Consider the following 16,667-nt stretch of genomic DNA (forward strand, 5'->3'; position numbering starts at 1 on the left):
CGTGCAATTCATCAATAAGCTCATCGATGCGCGGAATAGGGTATCGGTTTTTTAGTGTCTTATTGTTTAGCTCCCTATAATCAATGCACATCCTCATTGTACCATCCTTCTTCTTTACCAATACTACTGAAGAAGCGAAAGGACTCTTGCTTGGCCGTATGTGCCCCATGTCAATCAACTCCTTGATTGCCTTTTCTATTTCATCCTTATATCTCTTTGGATGGCGGTAGGGTGTGATGATGACTGGCTTAGCCCCTTCCTCTAACTCAATAACATGCTCGATTCCCCTATCCGGGGGTCTCCCTGGAGGTATCTCACCAAACATCTTAGTATGTTTGGTTATTATTTTTTGTACATCAGGTGGATACTCCTGTTTATGCTGCTCTGTCACCTCAGACATTACTCTGAACTCTGTTGTCCACTGCACCTAGTCGTGTCTGAAGAAACTCTGCATCCGCTTGAGTGACACCACTCGAAGTCTCCCATCTAACAGACCTCTGAGCACTATCTTCTTACCATTTGCCTCAAACCTCATTTCCATTTTCTGGAGGTTAAATGTAAACTCTTCCAGAGATTTCATCCAATTCATCCCAAGCACCATATCCTGATCACCAATGTTAACAACAAAAAAATCTCCCACCATGTCATAATCTCCCAAACGACGCTGCAAGTTGGAGATTTTCTTTGTACAGTCGATTTTGAAGCCGTCGGCAACCATCACCTTAAATCCCTTATGCTCTTCTGTATGTAGCCCTCTGCGTGACACAAAGTTTTCATCCATGAAGTTATGTGTTGCCCGTGTATCAATGAGTGCCACAAATCTTTGTCCATCCAAAGTTCCCCTAACTCTGAAAGTGACGGTCTCCTGTATACTGGACAACTGAGCTATCGTGCTATCACTGTGCACTTCCTCATGTGAAGAATTATCATCTCCATCTGATTCTGATGACTGCTCTGAATCTCCATCCACTGACTCTTCGGCTGAAAAGCACTCCATTTGCTTAGCTTTTGCTTTCAATGGACACTTATGTGACAAATCCCACGGCTCCCTGCAATGAAAACAAAGCTTCTTGTTCCTAAGATCATTAAGTGTCTCATTGTCCAACCTCTTGCTTTCCTCCTTAGGTGGCTGAGCCTCTCTATGAAAAGGTTTACTATCCTTATCTTTCCTTGAAGGGAAACTCTTTGCCTGGAATTTATTTTTAGAAGCTGAAGAGGAGTCCATGTCACGAGCTTTCTTAATGGCTTCCTGCAAAGTGGGAGGGTTGAGAGCTTTAATCCACCCTCTCAACGGATCAGCTAACCCATCCATAAATAGAACCAGTATCCTCCGTTCAGATACATCTGTTACTAACACTGCTAGTTTCTAAAATTTTGATATGTATGTTTCCAATGATCCCCATTTTCTAAGCTGAGCTAACTCCTTGAAATGGAGTTCTGGATCCTTCCTATCAAAACATTCGATCAGCCTCTCCATAAACTCCACATATGAGGTAATGTGTGCATGACCCATAGTGACCATACCATGATGCCACCACTCGTGTGCTAACCCATCCAGATGAATTGCTGCATACTTAATAGCTTCTTCCTCAGGCATAGGGTTCAATTGAAAGTATGTGTCAAGCTTTTGAACCCAAGCTCTTGCTGTAGACTTCCCCGAACCATCATAATATGGTAACTGAAATTTCCTTACTTTCTTCCGTAGCTCATAGCTCTGGTTCCTGTCATGTCCACGTGGCATATGTTTCATCCGCACATCCATATACTCTCTAAAGGTAATTGCAGCAGTAAAATCTGGACCTCCGGCTTCCCAATCTCTCCTCAACTGGTCCTGTATATCAGTGATCTGGGGCTCTAGTACGGGCTGCTCTGGAGCTCTAGGAGGAAATGTGGGAATCATGGGCCTCGAACTCACTGTCCTAGCTTGCTGGGGTGCATGACCGAAATTGTTCCCAACTTGTTCATCTCCATTATGTGTCCCATCCTGATTATTCCCATTCTGATTGTTACCATTCTGATTATTACCATTCTGATTATTTCCTCCACCTATGTTAGCGTTCAACCCCATTTGACGAGCCATCATCTGCATCATAAGCTCCATTCTCTGATTTTGTTCCTGTGCCCTCTGTTCTGCTAATCGCTGTCCCTGTGCCAAGGTCTCTAATAACTGTAAGAATCTTTCCTCTCCAGGATCCCGAGCATTCTTGTCTCCCATATTGCCAATAACCTGTTCACCTGTATCAATATGATCCTCTAGATTTCCCTGTTCCTCTTGTCCTATGTTTAGACGAGCCCTGGTTCTTCTTAAATTATAGTGATGAGTTAAAAGTTGAACACTCCAATCTGTCATATCATCACCTATTCATTGTGTTTGTACCCACTAGGATGGCAGGATAAACAAGCTCTGATACCACTATAATGGTTACCCTAGAAATAGCTCTGATACCACTGTAATGGACACCCAGGAATGCCCAAAAGCTGAACCAAGGCTGAAATTATATTAATGCTGAGAATGCTGCAATCAATTACAAAGAGATGTATTCCAAAGGCCAAACCCTAAGGGAATGACGTCTAGAATGTTACAACAGAGAATGAACGTCCTCTATTGCCCAAAAAGGAGTGTGATTCACACATCCAAGCTCTTATCAAATGCAAGTCATAATCATCCCTTGATCAGCAATGAAACTTTCAGCCCTACTTATCATTTTCTTCATCCTTCTGGAAGGAACTAAACATTAATTAATTGCATGAGCTAGAAGCTTCCTCCTTCCAATAATTAATGCATACCCTAGAAATTCCTCCGTGGCAATAATTAATTAAATCACGAGAAGCTTCCGTCCTTCCAATAATTAATACATACCCTAGAAGCTATTAATACAAAGTCACCTTTTAATTTTAATTGAATGACTTTAATTTTTCTTATCCTCCACTTAGACTTTGGAGAACATGAAGGCCAAAAGATGGGATCATTACATATCCTGTCATTATTTTTTGACAGAAGCAGCTAATCAATGGATAGTTGAAGAAGGAAGGAATTTGTTTGTCACCATTTGTGACAGCAAAGAGATTTTTATTTTGTAGAGCAAGATTATTTGGAGAACCCTATCATCATTTGTGACAGATGAAGCTATCAAAGGGTAGCTGAAAGAAGACATGATTTTGATCAAGGTTATCAATGAATCTTGTCACCGGCATTTGTGACAAATGAGGCAAGATTATTAGTGGAACCTATGAAAAGAGGAAATTGTTGGTAAAAGATTCAGCCAATTGCTGACAAAATATTTTTGGAAATCAAAGGCCACAACCTTGGAAGAGACTATGCATCAAGAAATTAAGGGATATGAAGCATTTTGTCATCAGGCAAAAGAAAGGATTTGGATTCATATGCAACAACATTTAAGGTTGAAATTAGGGGGGAGTGTTGGAATGAGTAATTTCCCCCTCAAATGAAATGTAAAATCATAGCAAAGGATTCTAGAAATTCCTGGATAGACGAATAGGGTTAGGTAAAGTTCTGGAAGTCATAGATAATTCTAGAAAAGTTTATTTGTTCTATGTCGGTCAATTTAGATGTTTCCAGACATGATCTAAGACTTCTATAAATAGAGGCATCATGTAATGTAATTGACATGGACAAAATGGTTATTGAAATATATTACTGTTGCAGTAGATTGAGTATTTTTTAGTTTTAGTTTGTTTTGTCCATCCACCTTTCATAAGGTTTATTAGAGTTGTCTTGGCTTTCTACAAGCAATTAGTTACCAATAACGATATTTTGAACTATGACCCCACCATTCAAAGGGTCTAACAACCCATCCATTAATAGCGCTATAGTCTCCTCTCTAAAATGACTGTCACCAAAATTGAAAGCCTTTGGAACTTAGCAATGTAGAAATCCATGGAACTACTTTGTCGCACACTAATTTCTTGATATTGAGCTTCAGGTCCTTCCTATCAAACTGATCAATGAGTCTCTGTGAAGTCGACATATGAAATGATAGCTTGGACATAACCATGGTGCCACCATTCATGTGCAATCCCAGCAAGATGTAGGGCTGCAAATTTGATTGCCTCATTCTTGGGCATAGGATGGACCTGAAAGTATGTTGCTGTTAGAAAAAATAGTCCACCAATATAACTGAGAGGGGTATGACAATTTAAAACATTTATCCTCTTAAACAATCTTGACCATTCAACCAAAGTAAACAACAACCATAAAGAGATGCACATAAACAATTACACCAGGTATGTTGACTAGGGAAACCCTTGATCAGAGGGAAAACCCCGGTGGGAATGATGCCCACAAAATGATGTACTAATATGAATATTCCTTGTTAGAGGATGGACCCTGTTAGGAGTCTATTACAAAGAGTCCTTGTTAGGAGACTTTGAATCCCTGTTAGGAGTTGTGGAAGGTAGCTGAACCCATTGTCTAACCAGCTTCAGGATCAAATCAATGAACCCACTGTCCAATTGACCTTGGTACTATTCCTTTCAAAATAATAGATGTGTAACAAGCTTTCACTTCTTCCTCTATCCAGTACGTCGAACTTCTTCACCTTCAGATCATGCAATTAGATCTGGAACTCTAAACTCAATAACAATAACCCTTAAGGACACTTACATGCATAGGTAGGTCACTCTGCTTTTGTATCGCTTTGCTGCTCAGTAATTCGCAAGTCTTCTCTACTCACACTATTTAGAACACGGAAAACATCTTTCCTTTATACCATACTCAATAATAAATCCTTGAGTCCGCTTTCCATAAAGTAATTAAATGAAATACATATTTAATTAATGCTGTCGACTTGCAATTATACACAAACTTTCACACATGCAACTTTCGTACATGCACACTCTCTGACGTCATCAGCAGTCAATATCCTATCTCCAATTAATTACGCAACCCTTCACTATAATTGTAATGAACTGTAGCAATCATACAATAGGAACTGCTTTCCTAATACTCTGTTTCCATATGGTTCTCTGTGAATCAATCATATCTTCCATACATTGTCAATTCAGGTTCTGCACACTTACCCTTGTCACAAATATATACTGTAGTATGCGCTAGTAACTGCGCATCATCAGATAGGTAATATAACATTCTCAATACAAAAATCACAGTCTGCTGCTCTATTAGTCTTTTACAAACTTATTACTATGTTGTCATCAATGACAAACACAATGATGAATACATCATATCAATGTTCTACAATGCTCCCCCATAGCGTCAACATTCATGCTAACAATCTCCCCCTTTAGCATTGACGGCAACATAGGTGAAAAACATCTAAGTTCCAAAAATACCATCATGTTCTGCTTTCTTCTCAATTAAACTACACAGAATGTTTTTCATGTCACTTTCTCCCCCATTGGCATCAATGTCAAAGATAATACACAGTTGGTTCAATTTTTTTTTAACATCCAATAATTTATCAACACGACCACAAGTCAGTTTGTTGCTTTACAACTTTTATATAAAATTCCATTAACAACTCAAGTGTCTAAAGACACTGTTGCATACCAATTACCAACTACCAAGCATCCTTTATTGACTCTATTCATCACAAATACTCCCCGATTGAGGAAGCAACAGCGTTCAGTCCAGTCTAACAATGGTGCTATGTACCCTGGACTGATGCACATTTGCATCTTCTATTCAAAAGTAGGTTGGGGCATGACCCCAAGCATACCTCTTAGATACTCAAATGTGTCCTTTGGTAAGGCCTTTGTGAAAATGTCTGCAATCTGTTCCTTAGTATTAATATATTCCAATCTGATTTCTTTCTCTGAAACTTTCTCTCTCAGCACATGATACTTTATAAAGATGTGCTTAGTCTTAGAATGCAAAACAGGATTCTTAGACATACTTACTGTACTTGTGTTATCACAATAAATAATAACAGGTTCTTTGAATGTAATTCCAATGTCCTTCATCATCTGCTTAATCCATATAACTTGATTACAGTTGTTTGTTGCTGCAACATATTCTACCTTTACAGTACTTTGTGAAGTGCAATCTTGTTTTCTACTAAGCCAAGAAACTAGTCTTCCACCAAGAAAGAATGCTCCTCCACTGATGCTTTTTCTATCATCCATATCTCCAGCCCAATCAGCATCAATATAAGTGTAAAGGGTAAAATCATTACTTTTGTCATACCAAATGCCATAATCAAATGTCCCTTTCAGATATCTTAATATCCTTTTTACAGCTGCGCAGTGATATCCTTTAGGATCAGCCTGAAATCTTGCCACAATTCCAACCGCATTAGCTATATCTAGTCTACTATGAGCTAGATATTGTAATCCTCCAATCATAGATCTGTGCTTCTTTTGTTCAACAGTAAGTGTCTCATCCTTTCTTGATAACTTGTGACCAGTTACCATAGGAGTTGCAACAAGTTTACAATTTTCTAGTCCAAATCTTTTCAGCAGATCTTTCAAATACTTGGTCTGAGAAATAAAGATACCTTCTTTGTTTTGAACAATTTGCAATCCTAACAAAAATTTCATTTCTCCTATCATGCTCATCTCAAATTCATTATTCATATCTTCTGAGAATTTGTTACCGGCTTCATCATTTCCTCCAAAAATGATATCATCAACAAATACAATGATTATCAGCAAACCATTTTCTATTTCTTTCAAGTACAAGTTGCTATCTGTTGTTCCCTTGGCAAATCCAAGTTTTGCTAAGTATTTATCCAACCTTGCATACCAAGTTCTAGGTGCTTGCTTTAATTCATAAAAGGCTTTCTTTAATCTACAAACCATATCCTTCTCTACTGTCAAAAGGAAAACCTTTTGGTTGCTCAATATAAACTTCTTCTTCAAATTCTCCATTCAAGAATGCTGACTTAACATCCATCTGATATACCTTGAAATTTTTATTTGTTGCATATGCCAAGAACATTCTGATTGCTTTCGTTCTCGCTATAGGTGCATATGTTTCCTCCTAATCAATTCCTTCTTGCTGAGATTAGCCTTTGCATACTAGCCTTGCTTTGTTTCTCATTACTTCTCCTTGTCCATTCATTTTATTCCTGAATACCCATTTTGTGCCAATCATATTTTTGTCCTTGGGTCTAGGAACTAATTCCCATGTGTCATTTCTTATTATCTATTGAAGTTCTTCCTCCATTGCTTTTATCCAATGATCATCCTTGATTGCTTCATCTGCGCTTTTTGGTTCTACTTGAGATATTAGGCATAGTTCTTCATTGATTCTGCTTCTTTCATTACTCCTTTTTCTTTACTTCCTATTATCTGATCAGCAAGATGATTTCTTATCACATTCTTATTTGGGGTAGGAGTTACTGCTTCAACTCTTATTTCAAGTACTGCGCTCTGTTCTTCTCTTACTTCTTCAGTTTGCAAATTATTCTACAAGTCATTGTTAGTCTTGAGAAATAATTCATTACATATGTTGATCATCCCAGAATAATTATCTTCATCAGAGTTATAATCCATCATTTTCTCTTTAGTGCCAAACTTTTCATCTATTCTCACATTTGCACATTCTACTATAGTTTTTGATCTATAGTTGAAACATCTGTAAGCTTTACTTTTTAATGAATAGCCAAGAAACATACCTTCATCGCTCCTTGGATCAAACTTACCAATATCATCATCTCTTTTGATGTAGCATTTGCTTCCAAATATTCTAAAATATTTGACTGATGGTGAGTAACCAAACCATAACTCATAAGGTGTTTTCTCCATACCTTTTCTAATAAGGTATTGATTGCTTCTCTCCAAAAAGTCTTTGGTATATCATTTTCGAATAACATAGCTCTTGCTGCTTCAGCAATTGATCTGTTTCTTCTTTCAACAATCCCATTTTGTTCAGGTGAATGAGGTGAAGATAGTTGTCTCTTGATTCCATGTTCTTCGCAGTAGATATTGAAATCTTTAGAAGTGAATTCTCCTCCTCTATCGGATCTTAAGCTCTTGATTTTAACTCCAGATTCATTCTCTACTTTGTTCTTGAATATCCTGAATTTCTCAAATGCCTCTGATTTTTCTTTAAGAAAAGCTACCCACATCATTCTGGTAAAATCATCAACAAAAATCATAAAATACCTTTCTCCATAGAATCCTCTTATTCTTGCGGGAACACTCAAATCTATATGAACCAATTCCAGCTTTTGTGTAATACCAAACTGCTTGCTAGGAAATGAAACTTTCTTCTGCTTAGCCAAGATATATTCCTTACAAATAATGTTAGCGGGCTTAGTGATCTTAGGTAAATCTCTCACAGCAAGTGTATTTACTAGCTTTCACAATGTTATCAAAGTTTATATGACAAAATCTTATGTGCCATAACCAATTGTTGTCAACTTTAGCTACTAAACATGTTATTTCAATGGTGTTTAACTGAAATACATTACCTCTGGTTCTTGTGCCAGTACCAAGCAATTTTCCCTTCTTGTCCTTGATGATGCATGTGTCATTTCCAAACTGTAACTGGTAACCTTTGTCCATAAGCTATCCAACACTTAACAAGTTATGTTTTAGTCCATCAACAAAATAAACATCATCAATATTTGTTTTACCATCAAGTGTGATAGATCCAATTCCTCTAATGTGACAGGCTGCATTGTTCTCTACTCTGACAATTCCTCCATCATGGCTTCTAAATTTGACAAATTTGCTCATATCACCAGTCATGTGATGTGAACCACTATCAATGATCCAATCTTTCCTTTCAAATTGTGAAATCAGTGTGCTTTCTTCTCTAATCTCTCTATCAAGATCATCCTCCTTTATAGCTACAAATCCTAATTCATCTTCAGATTTGTTTTGATCAGATTCTTCTTCTTCTTCTTCTCTATTAACATATAAACAATTTCTAAGTCTTCTAGATTTGAATCTTCCTTTATACTTTCTTTCTCTTTTAGGACACTTAGATGAATAATGACCATATTCATTACATGCCCAACATTTAAAGATATTCTTACCATCTTTTTCTCTTTCCACAAGAAGAGCCACTCCTTCCTAGATCTTTTCCTCAATAGACTTGCTGCTGCTAGCAATGTCTCCTTGCGTTTTTGTGTTCCTTGCTAGACCAAGTTTAATATTTAATGCACTAAATGTTGTCTCAACTTTTGCTAATTCTCCAGATTGTTTCAAATCAAATTCTTCAGCTTCCAATCTACCAAGCAATGTTTCTTTGGTGAGATTAGTAGTACAAGGTATCATCACCCAAATCATCTGTGTTATTGTCTTGAAAGGTGGTGTCAGACTTTTCAAGATCTTCCATATTACTTCATCATCAGATTTCTTTCCACCAAGAGATGTGATTCTTGCAACAATCTTAGATATTCTACCAATATAGCTTCTTACAGATTCATCTTCCATCATTCTAGCATTTTGGAATGCAAAATACAGATTTTGTAATCTAACTCTTTTTGCTTGTGTATCACCCTCATAATTAGCTTCTAAGGTTTTCCAAATTTCATGAGATTTTTTGAGTTGTTTTACTTGGCTATACTCACTTTCAAGTAGAGCTGACAATATTGCTTCTCTTGCCCTTATGTTGCACATAAATACTTCTCTTTGTTCCTTAGTACAGCTTTCAAGATTGTCTTCTTTTTAGATGCCTTCGTTACAAGCTAATATCCTGGACCCATGCACAAAAGATGAGTCTTCATTTCATCCTCCCAACTATCGTAATTTGTGCCATCAAATCTCGGACTTTCCTTTCTGAACATGTTTGCCATGGATCTCCCAAAGTTGTTAAACTTTTTCTTCAAGGACTTGATGCTCTAATACCAATTGTTAGAAACAATAGTCCACCAATATAACTGAGAGGGGGGGGTGAATCAGTTATATGACAATTTAAAACATTTATCCTCTTAAACAATCTTGACCATTCAACCAAAGTAAACAAGAACAATAAAGAGATGCACATAAACAATTACACCAGATATGTTGACTAGGGAAACCCTTGATCAGAGGGAAAACCCCGGTGGGAATGATGCCCACAAAATGATGTACTAATATGAATATTCCTTGTTAGAGGATGGACCCTGTTAGGAGTCTATTACAACATTTAGTACAAAGAGTCCCTATTAGGAGACTTTGAATCCCTGTTAGAAGATTCCAACCCTGTTAGGAGTTGTGGAAGGCAGCTGAACCCACTGTCCAACCAGCTTCAGGATCAGACCAATGAACCCACTGTCCAATTGACCTTGGTACTATTCCTTACAGAATAATAGATGTGTAACAAGCTTTCACTTCTTCCTCTGTCCAGTATGTCGAACTCCTTCACCTTCAGATCATGCAATCAAATCTGGAACTCTGAACTCAATAACAATAACCCTTAAGGTCACTTACATGCATAGGTAGGTCACTCTGCTTTTGTATCGCTTTGCTGCTCAATAATTCGCAAGTATTCTCTACTCGCACTATGTAGAACATGGAAAACATATTTCCTTTATACCATAATCAATAATAAATCCTTGAGTCGGCTTTCCATACATTAATTAAATGAAATACACATTTAATTAATGTTGTCAACTCACAGTTATACACAAACTCTCACACATGCGACTTCCGTACATGCGCACTCTTTGACGTCATCAGTGGTCAATATACTATCTCCAGTTAACTGCACAACCCTTCACTATAATTGTAATGAACTGTAGCAATCATACAATAGGAACTACTTTCCTAATACTCTGTTTCCATATGGTTCTCTGTGAATCAATCATATCTTCCATACACTATCGATTCAAGTTTTGCGCACTTACCCTTGTCACAAATACATATTGTAGTGTGCGTTGGTAACTGCGCATCATCAGATAGGTAATATAACATTCTCAATACAAAAATCACAATCTACTGCTCTGACAATCTTTTACAAACTTATTACTATGTTGTCATCAATGACAAACACAGTCATGAATACATCATATCGATGTTCTACAATGCTCCCCCATAGCACCAGCATTCATGCTAACAGCTACTTCCTTTTGCACCCAATCTCTCATTAATAACTTCCCACATCCATCAACAGTATGAAGGTTTGCAATGCCAATCCTTCACTTGAGATCATTGTTCTAGCTTCCATTATTCTTGGTAGTCGAAAATCTCATCATCAACTCCATGTGATCCTTAAGAGTCAACTCTAATCCGAGTCCAACATCAAGCCAATCTGTTGGCTTTCCTCTTTGTAATTCCACCAAGAAGAGAGTTTGTTCTTCGTGTAGTTTGGTCCTTGGAAGAAATGTGAGCATCTTTGGACATGTATGGGCTTGTTGGGCATGTAATCTCTCATTAACCAAGTTATTGCCATGACCATTGTGTTCTCCCATCAACCAAGTGCGAAAAGGATCTCATTAATTTGTTGTTGCCCTTTTTTAGGGTCTCTTTGAGTTAAAGTTGCACCTTGTAAATTCCCTCAACAAAAAACCATCATGTCAAAGTGTAAATCCTCCATCCTATCAAAAGAATGATATCTCCTTCAATATACTAAAAGCTCACGGTGCGTCAAATTCTTTCTAACATGTTCACAAGCTCACCAGCTCTACTACAACTGTAATGTCCCAAGAAACGGAAACTGATAAAAACAAAGAATTGACATGAAATTCAAGCAACGAATCAGAGATCAATTGATTATTAGTTTGAAAATTGCAAACAAAATGTCCAGCAGTCTTCAACAATTGGCCTCCCAGTGATAGGTATTCATATTGTGATGTGTCGATACTAATAAATATACAAATCTAGTAGGCATAGAAAGGTTTCAGATGATCGGAAGTTACTATGATTAGAACAATCAATATGTGTGCACAATCGGAATGCCTCTAATCTCTATGTGATATCCCTTCAAATTGCAATCTTAGAATGTTATGAAATGCCTTCAAACTATGATCTCAAAATGTCTTCGATCAAGGACTTTGTTCTATGAATTTGCATTGTGCACACAAACTCTTTATATCTCTAAACTATTCATGTATGGTATAGAAACTGTATATGTTCGCAAATTGTGATCGCGCCTAGTGAAGGATATGCTGCAAATGATGGCTAAATGGTAAAAGTGATGTCGTGTAAGAAGATAATTGTTTTCAAAGGATAGCGGAATCATTATGTGTATATCTTTGATGATATAAGTCCAAACTATGTTTATGACCTCTCAACACCTTCAATCTACAGATGCGGCCTCTTTATATACCAAACTAGAAGTGTAATCTATGTATGAAAAGTGATGATTGCATGTGCTTCGAAATATGATGCACACTATGTGGGATAAGTGTTGTGCACCTGTATATGGTGTAGAACCATTGCCCAAAGCATTACAAACACCAAGATGGCTCAATCAATGTCAAAGCATAGAGACATTCCAAAGATGTTTTGGATTGGAGCAGTCTTTACAGCAGTTTATCTTCTAAATCAGTACAGGGGTAATTTTTTTAATAGATTTTTTAATTTTCTAATCCTAAAATACAATTTGGTAAAAAATAACTAAAGATGATAACTATCACACTGTGTTTGAAAACTGGTCTACTAAACTGGCAGATCGTACAGTTTAAAAAAATAGCCCATAAAATGCAAAAGAATGTCACAAGTAAAATTAAACACAAGGCTTTAAAGACAGCAACTAGAATTCTAAGCAGAGACTTCTATAACCAGAAAAATATTTTTATCTTATACAGAAGCTTATTGTAAATTACGAACTAAAAATCTTGGCATGGCCTTCAAAGGACCAATCTCCGATGTTCATTGATATGTTTCTTGCCATCCAAAGGAGATTCTGGGTGTAGATTATTTGGAGTCTGCACCTTAACATGAGGATCCATGTTAACTCAGAAGTGCCTTCTTATTTTCATTCTAATCTTGTCTAATTGGTCAAGAACAAAGCCACAGCGAAGGAAGTAGGGGAATGCCTAGTGTAGTTGAGATTCAAGGGAGGTTTCAATTAGTACTGAGTGTTGGAGATATCTATATCTGGTGTGAAGTTCAGAGGCATTGTGTTTATGGGCTCATTCTGTACGCTTGGGAAAAGGTTCTAGATCTGTCAGAACAAGTGACATTTTGAAAGCTGTACTTGTTTATGGACAAACAAACGAGCTGTCACAAGTTTGATTTCAAAGAATTTAGTAAACCCTTCCTTACAGCAGTGTCTCTCTTGGATCAGGAAAGAAATGTGAAGCCAAGGAAGTTGGTTTCTGCAGCAGGGGTGGTAACACTTGATAAACACCTGCATATTAGAATTTTCTTAGCTTTTAATCTTTCCTTATTTTTGTCCTAATGGGGATTTGTGGTTCATGACTAGGTTGTTAAGACTGATATAGCTAGAATTTAGTAGGTATTAAACTAGTCTTACGTTTCCCTGATGTCTTTAACACTTATCAGGCATATGTAATTAGCAATATGTGCTGATATGCCATTTTTTGAAGTTAATATAATGGGGAAGGGACCCTAATCCCTTATCCCAAAAAAAATGTCTACAGGTGTTTTCCCATTTGAACAATTCTAGACAAATGATCTCTCGTATCATAGATTCAAAAGATCTCTCATATTATAGATTCGAAAAAACCTTGTGAAATCTAAGGGCTTTATATTGATCTTAGTGGAGAGAGATTGATGAATCGGCATTTTTTTATGGGCATTTCATTTATTAGATTCGCTAATTTATAAATTCTTTCAGGTCCTTGACATTTTTACACTTATAAATTTAAGTATTTTTATTTTATGGAGTTCAATTTCATTTTAAGCTGCCTTAAGGCTCTTTCACATAGCCATGTACCCTATTTTCTGAAAAACGGCATGCATGTTCCCGCCTGCCGTCTCAAGATGATTAAGTTAATAATTCTCGACACGATTTGTTTTCTCAGTTCATGGTAAAAACACGTTTTCGTTAGAGGCTGAGAGAAAGGGAGACGCTTAGACAGTGGGTACATTAGTAATTTCGAGTTTTTGAAGTAAAACCGACCAGCGGTCCAATACCTCCTTTATATGCATTTGTGTGTCCGTCAGTTTCTCGGCTTGTAAAGATCAAGGTCGCATGTTCAAATTACAAAATTATCATTTCGAACAACCGGCATGACAGCCTGCTGACTGACAAAGAGACAGTTCCAAAAATTGGATCAAAATTTACATTAGGTGCTACAGTGCAGGTATGATGATTTTTTTAGCGAGGGAAATTTAAATTACAGGCCTTAAAAGAGCAATCTTGAAAATGAAAGAGCAATAATGTATAGACCTTGGCACCGAAACCAGCTGCAGTGCGGGCAGAACGAACTCCACCGCTTCCCGCACCGATCACAAACAAGTCGAAGTCGTATGCGGCCTCCTCCACGCCGTCCTTCAACATCATTTTCCTCGCCATTTAAATATTCCTGCGGAAACTCAATCAATACATCACGCCACCCAACTTCACTACATAACCCTCATAATTTGCAAATATCATCAAATTAAACTGGCAAAACCTTATATTTTCTACTCCCGATTCTGTTAAAGGAAAAGAGATGGTAGAGGGAAAACCCAGAGCAACTGCAAAATTCTTTGAAATGGCAATGTATCCGCCCTGTTCAGGTGCAACGAATCCGCCCTGTTCAGGAACAATGACCTTAAATGTAAATAGCCACCTAGTCAACTCCGGAGCCGTCTCTTTAAGTACACGAAGATTGTCAAACGTCCCGCAAGAAAGAACGAATAAATGATTTCCGTGCACAAATTCCCTTCTACTCATCTTTCTGTCGTGGCACCAGATTCGATCCTCCAGAGAATATTGCACTATTGGAGGGACCATACACCACCATTAAATATTAAAATATCTAGGCTAGGCGGTTTTGGCTATAGAGGGGCCAAAATGCTCTTGCATTTGTATTTTTTAACAAATTAACATTCATATAAAAAATTATAATTAATTAATAAAAGTGCATTTTGGTCTTTGTATAGACAGTGCCTAGGCTAGGCTACTTAACAATTAATTGACATAAGTACGATAGTAAAAGAATTGATTTAAGTTTGAGTTTATAGGGAATTTGAATAAATGAACAAATTTTTTGTTTACGCGGGTAGTTATTGTTGTTTTTATTAGATTCAATTTCTGTTTTTTTAACGTATCAATTAGATTTTTCAAGATTTATAAGTCTGTTTATATTCACTACCTATTTGGTTGCGAATAAGACTGGAATAGAAAGATGAAATTAGAATATGTTTTATATTTGTTGTTTGGTACGTTCAATCAAAATTGGGAATAAGAAGACAAATTCTAATTTTGCCCCTAAAATGAGCATATGTCTATGCCAAAAAATAGTTGAAACTGAAATATCCATTCCTATTCCCAATCTGTTTTTTTATATAAAAAAATAAAATATAATTCCATTCCCATTCCATTTTTCTATTCTAATTTTCTATTCCTATGCCAGCAACCAAACGGTTGGTTGCTGGAATAGGAATAGACATTCTAGAATATGTTTTCTATTCTCTGTTTGGTATGCCAAATTGGAATAGAGAATAGGGTTTCGTATTCCAATTTTACCCCTAGAACGAGCATAAGTCTATGCCAAAAAAAAACCTGTTATTAGAATAGGCCATCCCTATTCTCAATCCTATTATCTCAAATTTCATATTTTTTCGGGTCTATGAGTTTGCCCATTAGGGCAAAAAATTTTTGGTGTCCAAATCATTTTAATCTACATTGGCTAACATTTTGGCAGCCAAATCATTTGCAAGGTTTTTTTGGCAGGGTTTCTTCTTCGCTCCACAATGGCTTCACTCTCCATTTGGGTTTCATCTACAACAGTATGTAAAATCTCGAAGGGTTTGACAATTTTTTTTTTAAATTGTTTTGGGATACTCATCTATATAACCATGATGTATGGAGGTTCAGATTACTTCTAGATCCCTAGTTTTCTTTTATTTGATATTGGCAATATTATGGCATTTATTTCCAAGGTAAAGTACAGTCGGAGTTAACCATGAGTGCTTCGAACAGTCACAAACCTTTATGGAGGTCTCATTAACAGCTACTACTTGATATCGTTCAAAATGTCGCTTCAAAATGCTCTGTGTAACATTATCGTTCAACTCAGACCACATATAATCTGCAATGAGCACTTTAGGTTGCCCGTGTGAAACATTCTCCACCATGGGGATATTATAAATAAATCTGCGATGTTTTATGTGAATCTAGACTTCGGAGAAGAAGGCATTGATTAGGGTTTACACATTAGGGTTTTATAGGCTTGAGGTGGCCTTCTTCAATCATCAAAATTTCCACACTGATGAATAGCAATGCAATGTCATGCAACATTGCACATGATAAAGTTTCTAGCCAGTTTGTAGTTGTTCCATTCAATATGAAAATGCGGGCATACTGAGCCAAAATATTCTCATTCACCGTCATTTTTGTTATGTAATCGTTTATGCATTGTGGGCATATGAGCGTTTATCAACTTCACTAGGAAACATTTATCTAGTGGCACATACATCTACTAGAAAAAATAGTTTGAATGCACAATAAATAGATATTCTTTTGTAACGTGCACAATAAAAGAACTTCATGCATTTTATACTTTTTTTTCACATATCTAGCATTGCATAAGCCATCTTTAATAGCTGGATCAAAGCCTTATGTTATATTAGCTTTGAAATTTTGTGTGAACTTTTCTATTTCAATTTTGAATCAAAATAATGTGTTTTGACTAACAGAG

The 16,667-nt window shown here is 36.7% G+C and overlaps 1 protein-coding gene across 2 annotated transcripts in view; it reads right to left on the reverse strand.

Annotated features, from left to right (window-relative positions):
• Positions 1-14,594, reverse strand: part of LOC149561875 (glutathione-disulfide reductase) — a 200,890-nt gene extending 186,296 nt beyond the window's left edge. The window contains exons 1-2 of one of the 2 annotated variants that reach the window (XM_089825405.1): positions 14,491-14,594; positions 14,210-14,345 (exon numbers count right to left, since the gene is read on the reverse strand). In XM_089825405.1, coding sequence (XP_089681531.1) covers positions 14,210-14,335 — 126 coding nt within the window. In that variant the 5' untranslated portion in view covers positions 14,336-14,345; positions 14,491-14,594. Of the gene's footprint in view, positions 1-14,209; positions 14,346-14,435 lie in introns of both variants that reach the window. The other variant, XM_089825404.1, reaches the window with a different exon arrangement.
• Between the last annotated feature and the right edge of the window lie 2,073 nt (positions 14,595-16,667).

This window comes from Cupressus sempervirens, chromosome 4 (genome assembly GCF_028749045.1).
Source record: "Cupressus sempervirens isolate cs-2001-9-10 chromosome 4, ASM2874904v1, whole genome shotgun sequence".
Lineage (NCBI taxonomy): Eukaryota > Viridiplantae > Streptophyta > Pinopsida > Cupressales > Cupressaceae > Cupressus > Cupressus sempervirens.